The 16,390-nt window shown below is 46.2% G+C and overlaps 1 protein-coding gene across 2 annotated transcripts; it reads left to right on the plus strand.

Moving 5' to 3' along the window:
• The first annotated feature begins 13,784 nt into the window (after positions 1–13,784).
• Positions 13,785–15,879, plus strand: LOC113971395. 2 transcript variants are annotated; one of them, XM_027691252.1, is made up of 2 exons: positions 13,785–13,993; positions 14,083–15,879. In XM_027691252.1, exons 1-2 carry the CDS (start codon positions 13,790–13,792, stop codon positions 14,809–14,811), a joined length of 933 nt encoding a protein of 310 aa, XP_027547053.1. In that variant the 5' UTR covers positions 13,785–13,789; the 3' UTR covers positions 14,812–15,879. The 2 variants fall into 2 exon arrangements, with proteins under 2 accessions (XP_027547053.1, XP_027547052.1); XM_027691251.1 differs by having other exon boundaries at positions 13,785–13,986.
• The last annotated feature ends 511 nt before the right edge of the window (positions 15,880–16,390 follow it).

Consider the following 16,390-nt stretch of genomic DNA (forward strand, 5'->3'; position numbering starts at 1 on the left):
AGGGTTAATGAACCACAAGAAGGGCTCGGCTCCATTTTTTTGACAAGGGAAACATTCCTGAGAGGAGTGTGTGTCGGGGACAATTGTTACAAGAGAAGTGCCTACGAAGCAAACAGAGGCTATGCAGTACCTGGGACTCATAGGGAAGTTAGAAAAATCAGGGAAAGCTGTAAAGTCAGCTCACTTAGTAAAAAAATGTGCAATTCTTGCAGTCACAAGCAAACTGACTTCAGATCAGTGTCACAAGAAACCACTGAACTCTACAATGAGTCTTCACATAAGGGGGTTTTAAATGCTTTAACTTACACATGAGCTTCAGACACAGGTCAGCTCATCTCCCGTGCCATCAGCTGCCTCCAGAAACGTCCTGTACATATATCCAGTATAAATATTTGGATATCTGTGGGAGAGGGGCAAGAAGAGACAAAGTATTCCCTCAGGACAATAACTGTCATACTCTGATTTTTTTTTTCTTAATTAATTAATTCATTTTTTGTCCTTAAAGCTGAGGCTGTAATAAATAAATGAAGCATCAAAATGTTCAACTTCTTATGATACCCCTAGGAGGACACACACACTGATATGATAAGGAACTCACTCTCTACTAAAAAAATTATACCTGGATCCATTTCTAAATCAATTTTTCCTTGAGGCTTTCACTAAGACTCTTGTGGGATTGTAGAATTTGACTTTGATGCCACTGTATTGTCATTCTATATACAGGAACATTTTGCTTTCAGCAATCGCTCAACAAAACTCTTATTTTCAGAATGGGAAGGGAGAGAAGCTGATGTAGAAAAATAACACACAGAACAACTTAGGGGGACTGGGTATCAGAAAACCAAAGGGAACAATTAGAACCCCAACTGTTCCTAAGTGATCCCCTCACCATGGATCACAGGTGGCAGTGACAGACAGGATTGTCCCACTGCCAAGGGTCAGAGAATTCTGAGTCCCACTCCTGACAACAGGGAAATCTGGAGCTTTTGGCCCCAATTAAATTATACAATTAGTTATTCTTGCTCTCCTTTTTATGTTGAGCTATGTAGTGTCAGAAGTCCATCTGTTGGATACCAAAGGCACTTAAAATAACTCAGGCCTCAAGTCAAACAATATGAAAAAATAAGGACAACTGCAGTTTTTTAGTGTTTTTAATAGAATCAAGTAAGATGAGTGTTTGGGTTGTTGTTTGGTAGTTCTGTTGTTTTGGGGTTTTTTTCAACCTCAGTAGCAGAGACATCTCTTCAGTCCTTTGCATTCAAAACCCAAATGCATATAGAGTCTTTTGACTCTGTATTTTGACTCTGTAATTAATATCAATGCCAGCCATCATCACTCTAACTGTTGAAGTTTCAGGGTATGGAAAACAGCTGTGCAATATATAATTGAGCAGACATACATGGAACTGAAGAAAAACAAACCTATTTTCAATTGTTTTAATGCAGTGGTTTGGTTCCTGTCAGAGAACACTCTGTCCCACCAACATTAATTTTGCTGATTTAATCAACTGCCTAGAAAGAAACCATTCAGCCCAGGGAGAAACAATACAGCAATTAGCAACACTCAGGTAGCAGTGCCAGGGGCTGACTTACAAAAGTTCAGGACAGAACCAGTTCTAGTGGCATAACCAAAAGATTAAGAAAGATTTGGGGATTTAATCCAAGAACAATAATTTTCAACCACTGTATCAAGCCCAAAGCTCAAATAATTTGTGGGGTCACTCTCTAATGCATTTTCATAAGGGACTTCATTCTAAGAGCAACACAGATCCTGGAGCTGAACCTGATGAAAACCACACACCCAGGGACAAACTCAATTCTAGTGAAAACATTTTTCTTGCTTTCTTACTCATAGTTGAGCTTTAATCCTGTTTGAAAGCAGATCTGCTGATATTAAACACAGGACTTTCTGCTTAGTATCCCTCACAGAGCACTTGATCTTCTAGTAAAGAGCCCAAAGGAACATCATAATTATGTTGAGTTACCCGGGAGCTTCAGCCACAGCAGAAAACAAACACTCTGTTGATGTTTTTGAGGTGTTGTTGCTAATGCTTTGTTTACTTCCATCATCAGCCAAAAATGTGCAATGCAAATAAATCACCAACCTCTTAAATGTCTGCATTTAGCTAAGGACTAAGAGCAGCAAAAACGCTTTAAACATCCAGGTTTTTCAGGGTGTCCTGTTTACACCCCGGAGTCCAGGTTTGATATTATACCACAGAATGAAAAAACTACTGTACTCGAGGCACTGGCACTTAGAAACACCAAGACAGTTGTCACCTGCACCAACCCCCTGTGTCTTTCTTCTCCCGAGGCCTTGATGGATACGGCAAGGATACTACCTGCCAGTCTCAGTCTTCTTCATCCACACAAGGAATTCATCCCCTTACTCACACATCATCCTCATTTCCATGTGCACATTTCCATGTGTGAATCCATGTCTCCACTTCTGTGTTTCATACTGACCTTGATCTTGCTGCAGATAACCCAGGAGAGGTGTTTGAACTGCAGCTCATGACACTGGCTTGTGGACTGGCATGAGCAGCATCCTGCCCTGCTTCCTCCCGCCTCTCCAGGAAAACCTGGGTTTCCTGTAAGTCCTGTATCCCAGCAGCCAGCCCTCCACAGAGGCCTGAGATACCCCAGGGCACCCCACATGGCACTAGACCCCTATATTTAGACACCTAATATGAGTTTTTGCTGTCTGAACAGTGCACAGCTGAGGCTGAAGTTCAGGTCCAAATTCAGCCAGCTGAAGGTGTCTGCATGGCAGGTGTGTCTGTGTGTCCATCCCAGCTCTTGCTGTGCCAATGCAAACCTGGTCCACACAGTCGGCAGAGACAACAGAGTCTTTCCTTTGCCATCTCTAGGTGTCTGCTGCAAGGAAAGGGTTGAATTGCTCTCTTGGAGCCCTCCCAGAGCTGGACAATCTCCAGTGGTTACAAGAAGAACTTAGAAACCCACCCACAGCAGCAGCCCATGGTGGGTGCCTCTGCAGGAGGTGTTTGAAGCTGGACCTGACTCCCATCCAGGAGTATTTTGGACCCAGTGCTAAATAATAGAGGCAGGGACAGGCAAATTAGTGCTGTGGTTGGGGAAAGGTTCGGTTCCAAGCTTGTGAAATAATGGGGCCTGCAGACCACGCAGAGTGAGCTGTTACAGCATGAAACTAAAAGTACAGTTGCTTTCCTTGAATAAAGCCTTTGACACTTTTTTCTATCCCACAGTCATGACAAATGACTCGGAGCCCTGTCACTGCTTTGCCGGAGAGTGACAATGTACACTCATCACTGGGGGAATCCTGCTGCCACCACATATCATAGTTCATGTTTACATTTGCTGTTTACATCTGCACAGCCAGAGGTTAAATGCTGCCACAGGTTTCTTAGGAATTTGAGCCTTGGACTTGACTGACAGCTTCAGTAGACATAGCTGGCCCATCAATACATTCATGTCTCTGTAGATGTTATCATAAGAGAGTGGTACAAAGCAGGATGCTTTCTTCTTTGCTCCAACCAAGTGGACCCTCCTGCCTTTTCTGTAACACTGATTGGTGTGGGTGCCTGTAGGATTCCATCGATCTCTTCCCACTTACTGAAATGGAAGGTCAAAACTGAAACAAGCTTATTCACTCCAAGGTTTTCAGCATTTCCTACAGCACAATTTTCCGTGAATAGCAGGTGCCTGGGCTGTCAGCACTTACCTCTGAGCTGAAGGAAATGCTGGTCAGGAATGTCATGCTCCTGCAGACATTCTTAACAGAATGTGTACCTGATCATGGCATAAAAATGGCAAACCTCAAAGTTTTCCAAATATTGGTTGCATATTAAATAGTAAATAAGAAGTGTTATTTCCCTCCTGTGTAGCAAGGATAACAGTTCTATTTGGAGCTCTGCTCAAGGACCTTCTCCGTCATTTCCCTCCCAGCTGCTCACTGCCCTAGGACTGCAGGCCCTTATACCACAAACACTGTGGTGAACTTCACGCCGAGCAGAAATCCTTTGGGATAATCCTGCTGTCCAGAGAAGTTATGGACTCCCCATTCCTGGAGGTGTTCAAGACCAGGCTTGACTGGGCTCTGAGCAACCTGGTCTAGTGGAAAGTGTCCCTGTCCACAGCAGGGGGCTTGGAACTAGATGGTCTTCAATGTCCCTTTAATGTCCAACACAAACCATTCTGTGATTCTATGGCAGAATCACACACTTGATCCCCACAGTAAACTCAGACATATTAAAAATCTTAGGGCTGTATTCAGCCTGGCAGCTGTACAAACAGTACAGTTGTTAAAGCCACAAAATGGACTTTGTGGGCAGATATTTAATAGCATAGAACATACCCCAAACTTCCTATTGAGAATCAGAAACAGGTCTGCCTCCTGGTGCTGCCCAGAGCTAGAAGACATCCCTTTGACAAATTCAGGTTCCAAGAGGGAGGGTTTAGCAGGAAGGCCGTCCTTGGAGAGAAAGCCTGTATTTAGGGAATTGCTAAACCAGGGACAAGTTCTTCAGCTGGTTTAGCCCTTACTCACATCGCTGATGACTCTGCACCTACACTCCTGCATTAGCTGATGTCTGATCACTGTCTCCCAATCTTACCCTCAATAAAACAACCCTGCATTTTGAAAACCTCAAGCATCTTGTTAGCTCTAGTGGCATCATCATCTCCTATTACTGGAACTTAAGGTTGTGCAGACAAATTGGTCATTCTCTGCCATCTCCCCGGGATCAAGGCAGGGACCCAAGTGTGAAGCAAACCCTGGCCTCACCTCTATTCAGCTTCCAGCAGCTAAGGAGGCTTAACCTTCTAAAAACAGACTAGTTTGTGGTTTTCTATACTTTAATTCATAGGTTGTAAGTAAAAATAGTCTCAGCATCTCAGCCCTGGGAAAGTCACGAGGAGGAGCTGGACCACTGCTCTCCTTTCCTTTGCAAAGAGCGTAGAGAAATTCAGAGCTGAGGGTTCCCTCTGGAGGGATTAGCCACACTTGTGCTTTAACCTGCCTTATTTTTTCCCTACAGCCTGTGGTTTTTCAGTAACAGAGCTATGGCTGAGAGCACCTGCTAAGGAATTAGTTAGAAATGGGATTGCTGGGACTTCTGGTGTAACTCCAGAGAGCAGAAATAAGGACCAGAGGAGAGTTACGGCAGGGAGAGAAAGGTGGGTGTAGGTAGGGCAAGAAAAGGAGCATCTCACTTGCTCTTTTTCTGTGTAATTCCCATTCTGCTTTCAGCAAACAATTTTTTAATTCTACTTCTGAAACATCATGCACACTTTTGTGGTATTTCTATTAGTGTCGTTATTTTAATTTTTTTTTTTTTAGTATTAGTAGTGTCAAATGAAAATAAGGAAGCACACAAACACTGCCCCCTTCTCCCCTAAGCAATGCCATGGCTTGGCATTTCTAGAAAGCCTCACATATCTATGGTGCTTCACAAACAGAAGCTCAAATATCAGCTTGGCACCAACTGGGGTCACAGTTTCAATGTCGGAAGCTCTTTAGTGGGAAGTCCCAAGGGTGGACACTGAAATGTTACCCATGGACTGCCAGCCACAGACTGACCCTTTCAGGTCCATTGTAGCTTGGATTTCTCCAGGAAGGAAGATGCTGCTGAAGGCCTGTGGTCATCTTCATCTAAATACTTGGTTATTTTCCTTTGCTGTGGGGTCTGAAGCAAGCCTGGCTCTGTCACATATCAGAGACTTATCAGAGCTTACTCATTTTATTCAGTAAATTTTGCCAGAAATGCTTCAGCAACTCCAGGTCTTAGAGAAAAGCTTGACATTTGATGAGCTTTTTGTAGCAGTTCACTGGGCTGCAGCCATACACATCCCACTGCCTTTCTCCCTCCTGGAGACAGGGCAGCCGAGCACAGCGATCTGGTTTATTGAAAACACAGGTGTCAGACCTGGGGCTGCCCCACCGTGCTGGGAAAGGTCACGTTCTGGACACCTGCTCTTCCAGATCACCAGGTTGCACTGCTGGTCACGAGGAATGGAGGGTTTCACAATAGGAAAACAACAGACTGTGACAAATTCTGCTCTCACAGGCCCTGCACGGGGTTTTCCTGGTGTTGAAGCAGGATACAGGATCCTGCAGAGCCTCTGCCATCCAGGAAGAAGAAGGAGCAAAATGGGGTGTAAGTTCCTTGAAATCTAAATTTCAGAAAAGCCTCTGCTCATGACTTGTCCCACTGCTACAAGGAATTGAGTTTGGCTGTTAATTCTTTCATAGAATCATGAAATGCTCCGGGTTGGAAGGGACATTAAAGGTCACCTAGCTCCAACTGTACTTCTTTGCCCTGAAAGAGACTCCTCTAAATAACATTGAATCCCTGTGTGATAAATAAACTCAAGTCTCCTTCCCCAGAGGCCAGGCTGGTTTTTAAGGATTCAGGATTGTGGGGTGCAGCTCAGCAGGAGTTAAGCTGAAAGCTGATGCAACACTGATGTCTAAGGGCCAGAGCTGCAGACATGGAAATAGGCACCTTCTCTTTGACCCCAGCATCCCTGAAACACTTTGGTTCCTCTGTCTTTGCATAATTAGGCATGGAGCAATTTTAATTTTTTATCCCTGCAGGCTTTAAGAAAGCCATAAGCCTGAAAATCAGCATCAGAAAACAAAAGAGTGTTAAGGAGTGGGAGTACCCAAAAGGAGTGCTTGGAGATGTCTTGGAGATACCCAAGAGGAAGGTCTCAAACTGGTTAAATCTAGCACAGCCTACAACAGATCAGGTCTGGTCCAGTGTCCACAGAGGTCACAAACACATGGAACAAGCTCCTTCACCAGAGAAAGCAGCAGATCCAGCTGTTTTCATCTTGTCTTGTTCCCCCATCATTTTCATCATCAGCTGTTTCATGGGGAGGCCACTCAGACTAGGACCACTGGGCTGGGCTGGGCTCTGTGGTCCTGGAGCAGGAACTGGTGACCTCTATTAGCCCCAGCTGACAAACCTCTTCCTCTCACAGTCTCCTGGGGCTATTCCCTTAGTTTCAGTGATGTTCACCTACCTACCTCCCCTGGGAACACAGGTATGAAAAGACAAACAAAGCACAATTGCAGCTCTTATAGTTTGTGTTGGAAGGGACTTTTAAAGGCCACCTAGTCCAACCCCCCTGCCATTAGCAGGGACACCTTCCACAAGACCAGGTTGCTCAGAGCCCTGTCCAATCTGAATATATGTTGAAGCCTTAAGAAATTCTGAGCTGACAAATTACACCTTTTTGCTCTGTTTTATTGGATTCCATCAGCTCATTTGCAGCCGGTCAGACAGATCACCTGCAGTCTGGAAATCCCAATGTTGGCTACAGGAGCTTCACAAACACAGCTGTTGAAAGTTTTTGTGCTAAAATTGTTTTTGTTGTTGTCAGGCATTGTGGAATTGATGAGGAGTGGAAGTTCTGTCCGACATTTCTCTGGAGATTTAACAACCCCACAATAACATATAAATATAGATTTATCCCGTAACAGGATTTGTCCTGAATCTAAAGAAAAAAAGGAGTTTGCTCAAACTGGACTGTTTTTATGCTGAAGTCACTTTTGTCTTTGCAAAAATAACTGATAACATAAAAAGTACCCAGATTCTTTCTAAAATGAAGAGTTTTCTCTGAGGTTTTTAATTTTCCTGAAATCTTGCTGACCCATCAATGTCACTGTGCAAAGTTCTGCAGGACCAAGTTAATGTTCTACTGAAATTCTTTGCTTCGTGATTAGTTCTTGAATGGCTACAAAATGCAGACAAATGTCTGAACTAAATCCCAAGGGGCTAATCCTCATTTCACATACTTGTAGCTAAATTTGGAACAGCAGCGAAGGCACTGCAATTGCAGCACTTGAGACCTTGTGATCTCTTTGAGATCCCTCTGGCTATGTATCCTCAAAAGCACTAAATCAGCTTTCACTGAATATACCTATCCGTGCATTCCTAACATTATTTTGTATATATTTTTCGTTACCCAGAGAAGCTGTGGCTGCTCCATCCCTGGAAGTGTTCAAGGCCAGGTTGGATGGGGCTTGGAGCATCGGGGTCTAGTGGAAGGCGTCCTTGCCCATGGCAGGGGGTGTGAACTAGATGGTCTTAAAGCTCCTTTCCAAACCAAACCGTTCCGCGATTCCTTGATTTTTCCCTGCAGTGTAACAGCCAAAACCACCACTAGATGTCACAACTGCCTCGGTGTTTGCTCTCCCAGGGCAGTTTTCCTCAACAGCCTTGGCTCGAAAAGGACTTTCGCAGGTTTACCGGAGGAGCAAAACACAAAGACCGTGCAACTAAACAAAACCAAGATTTTGTCCTCAGGACGTGGAAGGTGCTCAAGACCTTTCTTGATGTGTTTCTCAAATCCTCTCGTTTTGGGCACAAAAAGACTCTGCAGTTTGTTCAATGTGAAGGAAACTAACGTGCAGGACCTCCCTGACCCTATGCAGCTACAGCAGAAAACTGGGAAGAAAAGGTTTGAGGTGGGGCACAAAAAAACCTGTGCTGAAGGCAGGAAAGCAAAGTGACCACAGGATTTTGCTTTTGCCTTTATCCTGGTAATTTTGGTGCTGGAAGTAACTTTTCTGTACTTTCTCTAGTTATAGTGTAGGACATTTGTGTTGTCACTGTGGTTTGTGATGCTTGAACACATGAACACCTACCCACCTCCTCCTGATGAAACAGTGAAGAAATAGCAATAACATCAACTGAACATAATTAGGCCAAACTCGGGATGTTTTCTGTTGAAGGAGCTAATTATAGTGCCAAACTGCTACAGAGGCTGGCAGCATCTCTGTTCTATTTTAGCAGCTTGTGGCAGAGAGGCAAATGATTGGAAGGTGAAGGAGTGAGCACAGTTCCTTCAGCCCATGTGAAGGTCAGGGAAGAACATTCTTCCCCTGTTCCCAGGGTAATATGATTTCTGTCTCCTGTGGTGTCATCCGTAGGAACCTGTTCATCCTCAGGACTTAGCACTGAGATCATCACAAAAAAAAAAAAAACAACACCATTTTCGGAGGGAGGTTCAAACTAATTATCTCCCACAGGCTTTCAGAGAGGGTTTTTCTTCCTCCCCTAAACACACTGTAGTCAGTGCACCAGCCTGTGCCATCATTATGCACATGAAAATAATAACAAAGCTGAAGATAATTAATTCATTCACTCACTCTCTTATGACCAGTAATTGCTCCTGTGGATTCCTTTTTCACTCCAATGACAACACTTATTACAAACAAAACCAAAACTGAATTCCTGTGAAATTACTATTAAAGCATTCCCTGAAGGGGAAAAAAAAAAAGAAAAGGAAGACTAAAACAAATTAAAAAGTACAACGAAAAAGAAGGCAAAAGTGTTTTATTGTCAGAACAACAGGACCTTGCAAAAAGCAGTGGACATGTTGGTGCGAGTGTTCTCACTGTGCTGATATGGTACTACAGACATCAGCCTTGCACAGCTTCTACTTTCCATCATTTCCACAGCATCACAACTGCATCCCTGCCCAGCACTGCTGCCTGTGGCACCTCGCAGCAGCAACCAGCTGCTTTCTACTGAGTTTCTTTTAGAGAGCCCAAGGATGAGGAGCATTCATTCCAATTGCTGTCTCCACACAGAGCAGGAAAGTTCCTGTGTGTTCACCAGGATAACTTGCAGCCATCCCCAGCCCAGTGCTGATGAATTTTCATGCACACCAGAGGTACACAGTTCAGATCATGGCTCAGACCACACTGACACCCATATAGTTCTTCTGTAAGCTGCCCACATCATTCCTCACACACCATCCATCAGCATCCAGCCTGGTGTACTTACCAGGATGGTCTTTCAGGCTTGACTTTTCTGGCTGCTCCTACTCTGCCTCCAAGGCAGATGAAGTGGGAAAGTCCAGAACTTAAATTCTTTAGATAAATTCATTCATATGCCAACTGTCCTTTTCTAAAAGCTGAGTGCATTTAACAGGAAAAAAAGATTTAAAATCCCACAAAAACAAATGGCACTGTTACCTTGAGTGAGCTCTGGATCAGCCCCGTGGTGGGTACCAGAAGAAACCCACCAGACACTCTCCCATCCTCATCTCTCTCACCCCTCTGGGAGATGTCCCACCACAGGGCATCAGAAGCACACAGGCAGAGGCTGCTTTTCCTGAGCAAGGGGCATTTTTCAGCTCAGTGGGGTTTCTGCTTGGTTACACCACTTCAGTGGGCACCACAGAGGATTGTCGGCTGTCTGCCCTCACACTCCACTGAAGCACACAGGGACATTTACCCTCAAACAGAAATATTTGCAGTGTTGAAATTCACAGGGATTATTCACAGGTTTAGAATGAGGCGAGTCCAAGTCCTGAGGGAGACCACAGTGAAACACCACTCGTCGTACACCTGTGTGTGACAAAATATCGTTTTGATTCGATTTACTTTTGCAGTAATAAGAAAATCATACCTTGTGTGGTGATACACACAAAGACACTTGGAAGGTAAGTTTTTAAATGGTCAAATTCACAGTCATTTATATCTTCCTTATGACCAAACAAATTAGGGAAATTTTGTGTAGAGGAAAGCCAGAGTTGTAATTTGACCTCACATAGTCGCCACCTTAAAAATCTTAATGAGCCAAAGATGACAAATAAATTCTAACATGTGAAAAGGCACATGGAGCCACAGAAGAGACTTGGGATGCATCATGTGATAGTGTGGGAGGGCAGAGCCAACACGGGTCCTACCAGCAGGGACCAAGTCGTCTGCTCACTGGATATCCATCCAACACCTTTATTCCCTGGAGCAATGCCCTTACATTCCCTCTAGTTCTCCACGTCCACCTCCTGTGCATTTGCCTGTTGCCTTTGAGCTCAGGCTGCTGTCCCCTTCTCATCCACACTGGCCTTCTGTGCTTCTTCCACGCTGGGGTGAACTGCAGAGGAGGAGCTGGACCACAAGTTGGGAAATGGATCACGGGGGAGTAACTGGTCCATGGCTCTCCACTGATGGACTGTAACATGAACCCAGAGTGGCACAAAGCTGTCTGAACGGCCTCAGTCCATCATCAAGCCATCATCCATCTCAAGCTTGGACAGATGGTTCCCACCCTGTTTGTCTACATTTGCCTGATTTGCACAACTTGCCTGTCACGAGATTATTTAGTAGAGAGATTTTAGTCAAATTCCTCTTCTGCACTTTGAAGCAATGCTTTGTCTGTCTGACTTCATATGCAGCCTAAAACCAACTGAGGCTGGTAAGTCTGCTCATGCTGACATGCTTTGCCAAATGAGCATCTCTGTTAGACCCAATGACACTTTCTTTTGAGATAATACCAAATCACAACTCACCCAAGCCTGGTGCCAACTGCCCTTCATGACTGGAGGGAAAAGGAACTCAGCCCATAATTTAGCCCAGAAGGGAAGAGAACAGCGAAAGGGAGCATTTTTCCCCCTCCTACCCTCAATATGTAGCCCAGCTTTTCCTAAGTCAGTCTAGTAAATCCTAGATGAAAACATTAATAATCATAGCTGTAGATACAGCCCATCTCCTGCCCCATGTCAGCCTGCAGAAGCACCATGTGAGACTCGGGGAGGCTTCTTCACATTGTTGCACTGCCCAAGCTGTGCCAATTGGACCAGACAATCCTCAGGGCAAAGAGGGATGGAGCTGTATCAGACATGTCCCAGATGATCATCTTCAAGACACCAAAGGTTTGTTGTGTATTTTGCTTTCACTGCGTGGGCTGACCTCCCCAAGCATTGCATATGTTTGTCTGAGAGTCCTTGTCTATCTCCAGAAAAACAGGATGGTTTCAAACCATCTGTTTATCAGCAGGGGTGACAACTAGTATTGCCAGGTGTAAACTGAGAGCCCTCATCTCATTTGTCCCTTGGAATTGTATTGCAAAAAAAACAACCCCATGGCTGGTCAGGCTTGGCCACGATCCAGAAATACTCTTTAGCAACCTGGCTGCTGGCACCTGAGTGCATTAAATCAGACCTTTGTGGGTGATGAAGGCAATGACAGAGCTGACATGATGGCAAGCACTGCATGTGGGGGGTGTCTGGCTGCCTGGCAAGCAGCCCCATCCCCAGCACAGCCACGTTTCACCATCCATCTGATGGAGAGGTAACGACATAAATTTGGGGGTGTTGCCCTTTGTCTCACTCTGCAAAAATCAGCTGTCGCATTTCTCCCATGCCCTGGCTTGTTCCCAGAAAGCATCTCCCACTCCCACACAGCTTTCATGGAATTTTTCAGCACATGAATCTCCATATCCTCCCCCTGAGCAGCCGCACCGTAGAACAAGTCCAATAAACGTGTCACATCAGGGATTTTCCTATATATCACCTATATTTTTTAAAACTGCATTTCATTCAAAATTTCAAAATATGTTCCTTCTCTGTCTTTGGATCCATCTGCACCTGATACTGATTTCTGGTTCATGAGCTTCACCTGCCTCACTGGAGTTGTTCCTGCTTGGAGTGGAGGTGAGGGACTGTGGATTGTCACCCTCTGATCAGTGGAAGCCTTTTACTAGATTGCACTTCCCTAGCAAGTAAGCAACAGCTTGGACCAATATGAAGTCCTCTATACTTGAGCAGATCTGAAAAAAATCTCTCTGCATCCTCCACTGAATATTTTGAACTCAGGAAAATCTTGTATTCATCCTTTTCACTTCAACCCATCTCTCCTAAAATTGAATTTTCTGCTTTAAGTAATGCAACACTTTGCTGAAGTGTTATTACAGTTCTCTGATGTTGAGAGACTTGGAGGCAGGAGGGGATGTGAGTTGCCTTTATCTGGGTTAGGCATTCCCAGGAGGTGATGGGTCCTGCCTAAAATACATGGGGTGAATCCACTTGGCTCTTTCCACAGGGCTCCACGTTTGCTCAAGCTCATGTAGCTTCTGAGTGGGAAGTTGCGTGAGACAAATCCTGTTACTGATGGGGTAAAACTAGGAATAAGTTGCTCCTGGTCCTGCTCAAGCCATCTATTTGATCAGCAAAATGGGTGTAGAGATGGATCAATAGACAAATAAATGTATTATAGCAGACAGTATTTGTCCATGCTTGCTCAGCCATCTGGCTAAATAGCAGTATTGATCTTGTAAAAAATGACACCCCTAAAATACCTAACTTACTCCTCAAGCAGTAAATACAGACTTTAGGGCATTAATTTCTCCACAGAATTTTCTTGGGAAAGGCAGCCACCTACCACAGAGTAACAACATTATGTGGACTCTCTCTTTCAGATAGGTTGTATCATATATTTTTCTCAACTTAGTCAAATGAAGACTAGAAAGATGTCAGGCTTTTCCATCTCATTTAGTGAATATTCAGTTTGGAACTTTCAGTATTATTTAATCCAAAAATGTTCAGGTTTTCTAAGAATTCATTGACCAAACAAAGCTTGTTTGTTCATTTATAACCGAAATGTTCCCAACCTGGATGATTGAAATAAGCTACAAGTGCTCACTTTAAGCACTTAATGACTGCACCACTTTTTATGAAGCTGAGAGTAAGAGCTGTGTTTAGACACGGGACACGTACAGAAATGGCATATGAGCCCCCATGTGAGATGCTGCTGTCAAGGCTGGGAATAAAATAAAGGCCCAAGGCCAAGTCAGTCCTGAGCCAGAGGGAGTCAGAAATCCAGAGTGAGGGTCTCTGTGGGGCCCTGGGCACCAGGGCTCTCTCCCCTCAGGATGGGAGAGCAGGGGCTGCCCCGTGCCAGACCTAGCTGGTTCCAGATGGTTCCAGATGTTTCCATGACTGCTGGGGGTGCCAGGGTGTCCCTTTGTGACAGAGGCAGATTCCAGGGCGCTTTGTAGCATGGGGGCTGTGCCATGCCCAGAGGTCATTGTGTCCCCAGGGGGGTTTCAGAGGCTCAGACCTCTGGGGCACCCACTCCCAGGAGAGCCCCTCTTTCAGGAGGCAGCTGCTCCCGGGAGTGTCTCTGGCAGAGCACAACGGAGATGCCCAAGGAGGAGGAGACAAACCCCAAATCCCAGCCCACTGAGGGGCCGCCAAGACTGCAGAGGAGGCAAAATGTGAGGGACGGGGCAGGAGGGTAGTGGGACAGGCTCGAGCTGTGCCAAGGCAGCTGCCTTCATCCCTTGCCTCCTCCTCTTTCCCACAGGTGGACCTCAGGCAGCCACAGGAAGAGCAGCACTGCCCAGCTCGTCTTCCCGAGGCACAGGAGGCGGCAAAGGCAGGACCTGCTCCTGCCTTGGGCGAGCAGGCGCCAGCAGCAGGGCCACAGAGCCGGGGCCCTGCCCCACACAGCCCCTGCCCTTTGCCCACCCCGCTGGCAGCCCATGTCCTCGGCGGGCAGCGGGCAGGGACAGCGCCGGCAGCGCCGGAGACCGAGGAGAGGGCCTTGGCCAAGGAGGAGGGAGAGAGGAAGCTCTGCAGTCCCCGAGAGCTGCAGCACGGGGAAGACAACACTGCACAAGAGCTTTCTGAGGGGGAGCTCAGTGGACAAACAGAGCTCTTCCCAGGCGAGGACAGCAGTGACCAAAGGTCACCACACGAGAGCTGGGAACGCATCACCATCCACACAATCTGGGTCAACCCCCAGTACGCAGAGCTCTTGCAGAAAACCCACACGGCTTCCCAGGAGCAGGCAGAGGCAGCAGCTCCTTCTGACTTGGGTGGGCAGGTGCCAGCAGCAGGGTCACAGAGCCAGGTCTCTGCCCGGCACAGCTCCTACTGCCTCTCCAGTTCCTCGTCCGCCCTGCTGTCGGCCCAGACCCTCAGCGAGCAGCAGGGTTCCCACATGCTGCAGCCCTCCCACTCCAGGAGGGCTCTGCAGACTCTCTGCAGCCTGTTCTGGTGCTCCTGTACGGCAGAACAGCCACAGGATTAGTGCCCACTGCCAGTCTCGAATTCAAGTCAGTTCATTTGTTGTTTATAAATATTTTTATTTTTGCAAAGACCTCTGGAAAGTTGTCATTGTCCTTCGTTACCACGCAGAGACTCAAAACAACCAGTGGCTTTCCCCGGGGAGGTGATACATCAGTAAAAGATGCTGATTTTCCAACCATGCTTGCCTGGGCCTGGTCCATCTCAGGAGCCAGACGGGTTTCAGCAGTATCAGAGATTTGAAACTCAATGGTTTCATGGTTGCTCTGGCCAAGGAAGTCCCCAGTCGCTACCTCACCCATGAGAGCCTCTCTGGGAACAAGCATGAACTCACAGGGGCACCTCTTTGGGTCAGCTTCCTGTGGCCCTGTGCCAGGAAGTTGTTATCCAGATGTGTTGGGAATCTCCTGGACCTGTCTGTTCCAGCTGTGGAGTGTTCCAAATTAACATCCAGCCAGTGGAATTCCCCCAAAGGGCAAGGGTGGTTGGGTTGGGGGTGTCTTGTTGGTGTCATGTCCTGGCTGAGTGGCCAATTGCTGCCTCCCACAATGCCAATGAACAATATTCTCTGACTGGTGTTCAGAATTTTCAGCACTTTAGGTAAAGAAATGTCATTTTGAGACAAAGAAAAGGAACTTGGATGCAATATTCCCTGATGACCTGGCATATGGGAGATGTTACCGACTTTCTGTTCATCATCTCTAGAACATCCATGACTTTTAAGGCTCAGATATTCGATTTGCTCCAGGGAAAAATCCCAACTAAGTAACCAGGTGGTAAAGGAAAGAAATTGGCCAGGCTGGATAGATTAAAAAATACCAAACCTGTGAGTAATATTTCAATGGGATTGTGACTAACACATGTGGCAAAACCTTGCTGACACATCCAGCTGCACAGTCCTGTGAGCAGAGAAGATTTTTCTAATGATTCTACAACTGAGGGTGTTCAATCTGCTGAAAGTTTCCTGCTGACTTGATTTAAAAGCAGTAAAAAGCTCTTGGACAGCCTTATTGCTGAGGCAATGGTGTTGGTCAGGCAGAGCATCCCAGGAACTGCAGATGAAGCCTGTTGGGCACCTGTGGGCATCAGAGATACTAATATCTAAACCCAAACTGTCCCATGGGCTGATGTCCCTGCTGAGAGGGTGAAGGAGCCAGGCTGGGGAGGGTGCAGCCCCCTGGTCTCCTGGATAACAAGAATGGATAATGACCTCCCATACAACAAACCTATTGATTAAAAGTCAATTTTTTAACGGTTTTCAGCAGTTTTTCCATCCTGGAGGAAAGGGGTGCTGTGAGGGGGTGGGGGATGGAGGAGACTCTTTGTGGGGTCCCAGTTATCAGGGATGAAAATCCTGCTGCAGGGGCTTCCCCACAGACAGAGCCTCATGGAGTACAAATTACAGCAGAGCAGCTCCTTGAGGAGCTTCCAAAGATCAGGTGACAGAGTGATAGTGGCCTTGGGCTGCTGGGGATCTTCCTGCCCAGGAGAGCCCAGGGAGGAGGCTGGCATGAGGGCACACTTGAAAAGGGTATAGATAGGCAGGGCTGGTCACATCAGCACATCACCAGGGAAAATGTGGA

The sequence above is a fragment of the Neopelma chrysocephalum genome, unplaced genomic scaffold, assembly GCF_003984885.1.
Source record: "Neopelma chrysocephalum unplaced genomic scaffold, ASM398488v2 Primary Assembly neopelma1_83, whole genome shotgun sequence".
Classification (NCBI taxonomy): domain Eukaryota; kingdom Metazoa; phylum Chordata; class Aves; order Passeriformes; family Pipridae; genus Neopelma; species Neopelma chrysocephalum.